This window comes from Zeus faber (genome assembly GCF_960531495.2).
Source record: "Zeus faber genome assembly, chromosome: 17".
Taxonomy (NCBI): Eukaryota; Metazoa; Chordata; class Actinopteri; order Zeiformes; family Zeidae; genus Zeus; species Zeus faber.
Window position 1 is genome coordinate 12643639 of NC_137204.1, and position 10678 is coordinate 12654316.

The following is a 10678-nucleotide window of genomic DNA, read 5'->3' on the forward strand; positions in this document are numbered from 1 at the left end:
GGGGTGACTCCAGACATCTGTCTCATGCTGTTAGTTCCACCCGAGCGAAGTCAAACGATGAGACGTCTACTGTGTGTACAGTGTGGATACTGTGTATACTTTCTTTCTCTTTTTTTTTTTTTTTTTTACAATCAATTGTATGGCAATAGGGTGTTTGTTTGAATTTCATCTGCCAGATTGGCGGAGTGGAACAAATTGGGTTATTCCACCGATGTTCACTGCTGCCGATGCAAACGAAAGAAGGTTTTTGTGGCATGGTAAACATGGCCGCCGTCTGTTGGTCATTAAAAAATTAGTCAGGAGTTATGTAAACTCCCATGACAAGTTCTAACTAAACATCATTGTGGGTATATGACTAAATATGAAGGTCAATGGTGAATATGTAACAACTGGATTCTGCCAGTATTATTGAATGCGTTGTACAAAGGGCAGAGTAAACACAAACACACCTACAAGCACACACACACACACACACACTTGCCTTCCCATGTTTCTGTGTCGTCCATTGAAAGCAGTCCATACTTTGTGCTTACTTTTTATTTAATAACATTTTGACACACTTAAAATCTTATAAACTATAAAACATGGTAAATTTGAAGGATGTCTACATTGATACATTTTCTTTCTTTCTTTCTTTCTTTCTTTCTTTCTTCATTTAATACAATTGGAGCCGGCAAAGTTAAGGAAGTTTGTCTTCATTTCAAATGATTATCTCCCCAGAGAGTGTAGGCTGTGGGCCAGAGATTCATCGTAAGTGATAAAAAATGTTTTACATGTCTTATTACATGTCCCCCAGCGTGTAAGTGACAAGATGTGGACACATCAGGATACACAGGTGACTTCGAATCGAAGTCACCTGTGTTGCATTTTATCGCGAAATTATGTCATTGTTCTAATTATGCATGGCTTTGCCATTTGTGTGCTTCAAAACTAAAAGGGTACGTGGGAGGTCATGTTACTCAAATGCTCAAATATATTCATCCATTGAATACAGAATATTAACAAATCATTGATTTGAGCTGTACAGATGCTAGAACACATCAGATTGAGAATGAGAATCTCAACTAATACTAACCACTCATAATGAGAATGAGAATTTCTCAAACAAGGTCTGTACCATTGTGCACGGCTCTCCATTTGGGTGCTTGGGTAAGGTAGGGCAAAGGACGAGGATTCTTCTAGTAGGCGAAATAGTAGCTCTGCACGGAGAAGAATCGATCAATGGGGTTTCCTACTTGCGCTCGCACGGAGCCCACATCTGCAGTTTTTGTGAAGCAGTCAGCCAAGATTGCCTGTGAAGCATCGCTGTCAATGCCGTGGAAGATGGTGTCGTTACCTGAGTGGTGTAAGACAGACAAGAGGAAGATACAGCACACTTTCTAAGTCTGTTCTCCATTAAAACAATGCCATTAAATAACTATTTGATTTAAAATATACTGCTTTTGTGTTGACGGTTTAGTGAGATTTTTGGTGATTCTATGTTGAGTTCAAGCCTCAGTCTTAAGGGAAAATATTTTTATTAATTGTGTTTAATCACAGCAAACTGTTTTTATCCATTCACAGCCCTAGTAATAACTAAACTCACCATTCCTACTTGTCAGCAAGTCTATGTGTGGAAAAACATTTTTGGTGGAAAATGTTGTTAAAAATACTAGTATTCAACATGTCACAGTTTAAAATATGGCTAGAGAGGGTCTTTAATAATGACAAATGTAGGCATACTGTGTGAAGTGTGTACTTCTCTCTATGGGCCATTAAGTATTATACTGTATGTCTTTTTCATACCTTCTCAACTCTTGCATTCTCTGGTGGTGTAAGTTATGCTCTATAATTGAGCTACATCATGGTGATGAAAAGTTCATCTATTTTTGGCAGTTTGTCTCTTTACGAGTGACTCAGAAAAAAATGATATGTTAAATTTTTCCGACTTTCGCTGGGTTGATGCAATTGCTATAACGAGTCAGAAGAGTTTGTTCAGCTCAGAGTTGTGGAGGGATTTTTCGCAGGAATCATTTAATTCTGTCCAAGCTATTTATTTAGGAAGAATGCAATGTGTAAATCAGTCACATTCATAACAGCCTGGCTGCAGTTACGGAGTCACGAATGAACTATTCGTTTGCCAGAGTGACTCACGACTCCTGAGTCATTTAGAAGATTTGTTTGCTACGGCCGAATCGTTCGTGAGTATTGCATCACTACTACACAGTTGACAATCATTGACAGTCGCCATGTCAGTGTTATTCTCTGCCTATTAAGATTATGACGATGATCACCACATGGATTCATGTGATCACCTGTCATCTGCGGTGGCCTTAGGCCCTGTTGGAAGGGGTCTTTGCTGTAGCCATTCTGCTCCGTGGTCACAAGCTGCTGCTGTTGAGTGGTGGCCAGGGGCTGAGAATAGGAGCACAGCAGGCTTTCCACAGGATCTGAAACATAAATCAGTCAAATGGAAGGGATACTCCAGCTTTTTGGGTTATTAAACTTTTGTCTATAGAACCAATTCAGGTGAGAAGGTATGAAGATGTTTTGTAGTAGCCAGGGGTACGTAATGGGTGTCTACTCCGAAATGCTGGTTAACAGTGTCAAATCTATTTTAGCATGGAATAAAAACAGATCGTGGATATTTCACGCAATTGGCTGTCATTTGTTGGTCTTTATAATTAGAAGATGATGTGTCGTATAAATTGACGTATTTTCGAACCTCCTCAGCCAGCCTCACTTTGATCTGCTCCATTTTATTTTTAACCGTTGGCGGAAAAACTGGAAACACACAGATCAATCACAGCTCTTGCTGTCTTGTGTCATCCCGACACATAATTACATTTCCAGAGAGGTGCACGTAAGCTATGGCGGCGGCCTCTCCGGCTATACCGGAGACGTAGAGACCTACCTCGTACCTATGGCGGCTATTCCACACAGAACTATAAAGCAGCCTTAACTCCGTTACAGCAAAGTATGAATGTATCAGTCAAAACCTTCTGACTGTGTGAGCAAATGCAGTCAACATGTGTTCAAGTTCAAGTTCAAGTTTGACCACAAAAGAGGTCAGGGCAGCTCAATGCAATAAAATTAGAATTAACTTTTAACTCTTGAACACAGTTTTAATGGCTTCAGTAAACGTGCTGCACATCATTAGATAAAGTTCAGTCAGAACAGCAAAAATAATTACATAAAATAATAACAATATAACATAAAAATAAAAAGAATACAATAAAATGTAAGGTTGTCAACCATGAGAGAGAGACAAATCCCTTCACCTTGGCCAAGCCTTTGGACACTCCGCTGATCCTGCTGCTGCGCTTGTCTCCTGGCAATTTTTTTAATCTGCAAGGATATTATCAAAGGGTTACACAAAGCTTGCTAAATTACATTGAGAATAATTAACATTATACTTCTCGAGATAATTATTTTCTGTGATGTTATACGCTGTGGATAAAAGTGTACAAAAACTGAAATTAGGGGAGAAACCAAAGGGAATTCATATGCCACATCTGAATACCCGTTGGTATTGTGGAGTCACAGTTCCCAATTACAGACATCATGTCAACATTATTAAAATGAGCCACCAACAATTGTATTTTTATTTTGATAAAGGAAAACACCAAAAGCAGCCCAGTTGTATTCATATTTCTAAAGAAGAATGTAAAAGTGTGTGGTAGATGCATAATCAAAACATAATCCCCCATTGCAGACAGGGCCAATAACAGACTCTGCGAATCATCACCTTATCATGGTGGAGAAGCTTCTGTGTTCCTGAGAAGCCGAGAGCGATGCCATTTGGAGCTATGCTCCTGGTAGAGTCGCACATGGCGGTATAGTTGAGCGGGAGATTCCTGACAAAAAGTAATCCAACCAATGCTTTAGCGATGAAACCGGCGGAGGATGATGGCTGACTTTAGGGGAGCATCAGCTAGGAAGGCGGAAGAAAGCTGCTGCAGAGAAGGGGGGCCAGTTGTATTGGACTCCATGGCACTGGAGCCTGACCCAGATCCGGCAAGGACAGTGGTGGCTGTCCGTGTGCCAGTCTACCCACGTTAAAAAAAAAAGATGCACAGGCATCCTCAGCAACTTCAGGTCTCTGTTAGGAAAACCTCCAACAGGATTATCTTGACAACATCGGAGAACACTGGAGCCCGCTCAAATCCACCATCCTCAAAATCTGCATAACCACCCTTGGGTACATGTCCAGAAAACATCAGGACTGGTTTGATGAGAAACACAGCGATAGAAAAACAAATTTCCTATCAGGAACTCCTCAACCACGACAGTACAACCTGACTGTACATCACCAGGCACATCCCCCAGAGTCCCATCAGAGAAAACACAGGGGAACCTCCCACCATGACAGAGGTTCGAGGTGATATCAGGAGCCTTAAGAACAATAAGGCCGTCGTACCAGATGGAAACCCAGCTGAGATCTTGAAGGAAGGTGGACCAGAACTCTTGCACCACATTCACGCCTTACTCCTGAAGGTCTGGGACAGAGAAAGCGAGAGAGAGAGAGAGAATAATGCCCTCAAAGCTCAGGGATACTCTAATAGTGACCATAGTCAAGAAGGGGAATAAGGCTGAATGCAGAAACTACTGGGGCATCTTGCTCCTCTCAAAAACAGGCAAAGTGCTTGCATGCATCCGAGCAAGACGACTGTTACCACTATCTCTGAGGAAGTACCCCCTGAATCACAATGTGGCTTCCACCCATCCATAGGTACAGCAGACATGGTATTCACAGCATGACAGCTCCAGGAAAAATGCAGTGAGTGCATCCTCTGTAGAAGGCATTGACCTGAAAAAAGGCCCTCGACACAGTAGACCGCCAGGCTCTGTGGCATGTACTGTATTTTCAAGGCACGGTTGTCCTTATAAGAATATGCAAATATTGAGGCTACTACACGACGGCATGTCAGCCACAGTGCTATGTAACAGTCTGAGCCATTCATTGTGGGGACAGGGGTCAAACTATACTCCACCTCATTGACCAATAGATGCCACAGGGGATCCCAATCTTATACAGAACAGATGGTAGGCTCTTCAATCGTTCAAGGCCGAAAGCGAAGTTAGCATCACCTCCATCATACAGTTTCAGTATGCGGACGACAACGCCATGGCAGCACACTCAGCAGAAGACCTCCAGCCCATTCTGAACGCCCTGGGGCTAGACTTGACCATCAAGTAGACCCAAGCCCTACATCAACCTCCACCCAACCAGCCATTTACTTAGCCCACCATAAAAGGGGATGAAACCACCCTTGAAAATGTTGACCACTTTCTCTGCCTCGGCAGCCTACTTTCTTTAAAAGATGACATAGAGTCTAAGATCAACCATTGCCATCACCTGCCAGAGAAAGAGTCTTTGAAGACAAGGACATACATTATATGCCCAAACAAAACTACTGGCCTACATAGCTGTTGTCCTCCCCACCCTACTGTATGGAGCAGGGTCATGGACCACCTACAGCCAGCACATAAGGGCCCTGAAATCAGCAAAGATCCTTACAGAGGATTCTGAGGATCAGCTAGGAGGACAGATGCACCAACAACAGTGTTCTAAAGGAAGCCAACATGACTAGCTTCCCCATCACAATCATGCAGCATTAACTTTGTTGGACAGGCCATGTCATCTGTATGTCCAACACACACCTCCCCAAACAGATCCTCTACTCCCAGCGGAAAGAAGGTCAGCAGGCCAGGGAGGGCAAAATAAATGTTTCAAGGACAATATCGAGACATGTCTGAAGAAATTCAGCATTACATCAAACAACTGGGAGGACATTTCACAGGACAGGGGCTCCCAGAAGAAAGCCGCCCAGGAAGAAGCTGCACGACATGAAGTGGAAGTCCGCCGTGTTGCAGAGATAAACCGGCAGCACCGCAAGGAGAGAGGGCCAACCACCAACCACCACCACTCACCCCTGCCCACACTGCAACAAAATATGTGGATCGTGGATTGGCCTCTACAGTCATCTGAAGACCCATCAGTAGACGACCCTGAGGAGAGGAGTTCCTACCGATGTTGATGATGGATAGCACATGGAATTTGTTTCTGAAGATTAGTGTCTTCAAAAGTCTTTCAAGTCTTTCATGGGTATAGTTTTTGAGCCTCAATTAAAATTTGACCTCCGTGTTAAGAAAGGATTCCTTTTTTAACCAGCTGTGATCCATTTCATCAAATCAAATCTGTATTGCCAAGGAATTTAACTGAGCAAATTATCCATGCCTAATAGGAGTAGATCCAAATAGCTTTCCTACAGCGTGGAAGTACCCAAAATATATTATTATTGCAGGGAGCATAATCTGACATTTTGTATACAGGGAAGTAGAGGAGATAATCTCCTGGACAATAAAACTGGTTGTCAGTGGGGTGAGTCAACAGGGAGGTATTTGCTGTGCAGAACATATGTGCACACGCCACATGACAGTATTACTAAAAAAAAAGTCTATCAAAAAGTATCTACAAAAGGTTGCATGGCCATAAACACATGCCCAGCATTAAAAAATAACAATGATAGAAATGAGTCCTTTACCGACGAGCATGGAAAGCCCTTACTTGAAATCAAATACAGGGTTCTGATATATTTTCAATTTAGTAATCTTTCTAAATATGTAATATTTGAAATGTATTACTGAATATAAATGCGATATTTTAAGAGAGTTGTCTTTTAAACATCCCTATATTGAACCTGCCATCCCAGAAGCAGTACATATTCATTCATGGCTGATGTCTTGTTCCTGTCTAATAGAAGAGATGAAGACTAAAAGACCACTTTTCTTAAAAGGACATTCTGTATGACTCGGAACTCAAACTTTCGGATGTGGGATTTCCCACTGCTTTTTATTTAAAAAAATGTAAAAGGAAAGAAAACAAGTCTCACCTTGGCCCTCTGGTTCTGGAACCACACCTGCACGACACGTACACTGAGGCCTGTCTCTGCGGCCAGTGCCTCTCTCACCTTAAAAAAATGACACACATTGTGTTATCAGCCATCTACCGGAATAACTGACTTGGAGCAGCTCATCACAACAATAATTAAATAGAATTAAGGGTCATATATTTTTTAAGAAATTTAAGGTACATCAGGAAGAGGCTCTCTCATGTGTCTTCCCTTCCGCACATTTATCTTTGAGCTGCCATCTTTGTGTTGCATTTTGTAACTATAAAGTATATGAAAATAATATCTGCCCTCAATATGACACTATGATACTATATGATATTTCATATATACTCTATATATATATATATATATATCATATACGCTATATACTGTATATAAACTATATATAGAGTATTGGAGGGCAGATATTATTTTCATATACTTTATAGTAACAAAATGCAATATTATTATAATATATATATATATATATATATATATATATATATATATATATAGTATATATACACACACATATATACTGTATATATAAAAACCTTTGTTACCTTTCTGCAAGGCTTGGAGGAGACCTCAAAGGAGGCCTTGAAGGCTCTCCTCTGCCGGGTGGTTAGTATGGTACGTGGCCGTTTGGTTCGATGTGGATGTCCACTATCATCACTGCCCTTTCTGTGGTCTCCATGGTGCTTCACATCCACTTCCTCATCCTCACTCTTTCCTGCAGCCAGCCACAAAGAAAGAGGAGTTAGTTTTTTGTTTTTTTTTTTCAAATATTTATTTATTTATTTTCATTTCTCTGCTCTTGGGTAATTGATGTCAATGTGTTCTGTCCTGATTTTATAACAAGTTAGTGTCGCCTTTCTCTCATGTTTGACATAATAAGCGTAACTAGCATTAAGGAAATGTAGGAAATTCTCTTGTCCTACATCCTCTGGTTCATCCTGATATAGATTGGAAAATGTTGTTTGATTTTCGATATCATTATTTCTCCACCACAAGGCAGTTGAAAAAGATGTTCTATATGTGACACCAACGTGGGGCTCTCTCAGTGTGTTACTAGTGTGTAGTGTGTCTAACCGTTTAGAGAACTTGCTTCACTTTTGAAAAGCTAAATATTCAATATAAATCTTATATCTTCAACTTCAATCTAAATCTCACCACTATTATGCCATAAGCAAGGTTAATGTTTCATATTCATTTGCTCAAATTGTGGCAAATAATTCTTGTTCGTTATTGATTATTTATTTATTTTTGGTTTATTCGTATTGCCTATTGTTAGTGTTGAGGTTAGTGGTTTATTTTTTTGTCATTCATTGTTTATTTTTAGGTTTATCACAGGTTTATTTTTATCGCAATTTTTTAGGTTTATTGCGTATTGCACATTTACATTTATTATACACTGACAAATTTTAAAGTTAATTTTTTAGTTTTATTTTATTGTTTTTTTTTGTGGTTACATTTTTGGTTTGAATGTATTGGTTATTATTAGGTTTATTATATATTTGCCAATTGCCTTTCATTGGTTGTTTATTTTTTCGGTTCATTGTTAATTATTTAGGTTTACCGTATATTTCCAATTTTCCATCCTATAATTCATTTTTTTGTTTTATTGCATGGATGGATGAATAAATGATCTATCTATCTATCTATCTATCTATCTATCTATCTATCTATCTATCTATCTATCTATCTATCTATCTTTCTATCTATCTATCTATCTATCTATCTATCTATCTTTCTATCTATCTATCTATCTATCTATCTATCTATCTATCTATCTTTCTATCTATCTATCTATCTATCTATCTATCTATCTATCTATCTATCTATCTATCTATCTATCTATCTATCTATCTATCTATCTTTCTATCTATCTATCTATCTATCTATCTATCTATCTTTCTATCTATCTATCTATCTATCTATCTATCTATCTATCTATCTTTCTATCTATCTATCTATCTATCTATCTATCTATCTATCTATCTATCTATCTATCTATCTATCTATCTATCTATCTATCTATCTATCTTTCTATCTTTCTATCTATCTATCTATCTCTTACCCAAGTCAGAGTTGTTAGGACTGTCCTGCTCCTTCTCGTAGTCACTCTTGCATAGCAGTTGTCCTTCTCTCACGACAAACTGATCCCCCTTGTACAATGGATTCTCGCAGACACAGCAGCAGAAGCAGCCTGTGTGGTAGATGCTCTCCAGGGCACGCATCACCAACTCAGTGGGTGAAATCGTCTTCAGGCAGCCACTGCACTTTGTCACAAAAAGCCTACGAGGACAGTGGAGTGAAATTGAATTAAAATAATGTCAATTGAGAAGTCGGAAAGATTGTCACCTCCTTCCACTCTCAAATGGATTTTGGGCGGCTACAAAAAAGTACAATTTGGAGGAAATATCAAACCACTGTATAGCACAGTCACTAGAAGAGTTAGAGATTTTATTTGTATGTGCATTTATAGGTTTTTGTTTTTTTGTATTTATTATTATTATCTTTTGTTTTTCCCCAAATTAAAAAAAAAAAGTTTGTTAGGATCAGATAACATCCTGTCTGACATTAATAGTTATATTAACCTTTTATTTTTTTTTTTCAAATCTTACAGTCTTACATACAGTATATGTGGTGTGGTGGTGGTGTGGTGTAAGCAGCCACGCTCATATATGTCTAGGTAATTGGGCTTGGGACCAGGGTGGCTGTATGCCTGTTGTTTGTTAGATGTCAATGAGGAACAGGTAAAACCCCCATCCCCACACACAGAGGAGGAGCCCTTGTCATGACATGTTTTCCATCTGCTCGCTTGTTCCACCTTTCCAATTCTCTACAATAAAACCGGCACTTTTCAACCCCATCGCCTGTGTCTCTGTGTCAGGGGGCTCTGAAAATAAACCTAGCCTAATAAATCTTGCTATACTCTGTTCAGTAAAACATCCTACCTACGTGTTAATGTAAGACAGTTGATTATTTAAAAAACTATATAATTTCAACCACAGAATTTAGACAAATGATTCTGGAAAACACAAGACAATTACTGTACACTGTACAAGTACAACATTAACGTTTCTTTACAAACGTGATTAACTCAACACTACAGATAGTAAATGTCGCTCAGCGCCATCTACTGGTTGTAAACATAACCGGACACAAGAGAAAGAATAATGTCCATACCTCTGGTATGTTACAGAAAAAGCACACAAAGATTGAGAAAATTAAGTGTTTTTTTGTGGTTTACAGACGATATTATGCGTTTCTAGTATTTACTGTGTGGCTATGGTTGATCATGCCAGCACTAATTTCAACATTGTTAATGTTTTATAATAGATAGATACAGTACATAGACACATATAGATTAATAGACAGACAGAACCAGAAAGCTGAACCTAAGATAAGAGGGAAAAAAAGTTAATAAGCTTGTTAATGCTATATATTAATAATGTATTTAGTTTTAAAATATGTTGATCTACATAATAATATTCTGATTAATTGTTGCAAAGTTTAAATAAAATATCATGATTCAAATATCATGTTGTCTTAATGTACTAGAGGTATGGACATCACTTTTCTTTTTATGTTGAGGATTGAGTTAAAATGGAGATGTTTTAAGTTTGGGAAAAAAAATTCCAGTTCCACCTATGATGTCAAGGGCTTGACAAAAAAAACCAAAACATTCTTTAATGAAAAACGGAATAAGGTGGGGGCAGCATTGGCATCAGTCTTCACACCTGGTTTTCATAATTCATAAAACATTTGTACTGTTTATGATAACGCAACTTTAAGAG

The 10678-nt window shown here is 38.8% G+C and overlaps 1 protein-coding gene across 1 annotated transcript in view; it reads right to left on the bottom strand.

Moving 5' to 3' along the window:
* Positions 1–1178: 1178 nt before the first annotated feature.
* Positions 1179–10678, bottom strand: part of LOC307242953 (LIM homeobox transcription factor 1-beta.1-like) — a gene marked incomplete at both ends in the record, with an annotated part of 11187 nt that continues 1687 nt past the window's right edge. The window contains 6 exons of the mRNA XM_080017601.1: positions 1179–1336; positions 2274–2429; positions 3261–3327; positions 6876–6953; positions 7439–7608; positions 8956–9173. Of these exons, the coding sequence (XP_079873727.1) occupies positions 1179–1336; positions 2274–2429; positions 3261–3327; positions 6876–6953; positions 7439–7608; positions 8956–9173 (847 nt within the window). The remainder of the gene's footprint in view (positions 1337–2273; positions 2430–3260; positions 3328–6875; positions 6954–7438; positions 7609–8955; positions 9174–10678) is intronic.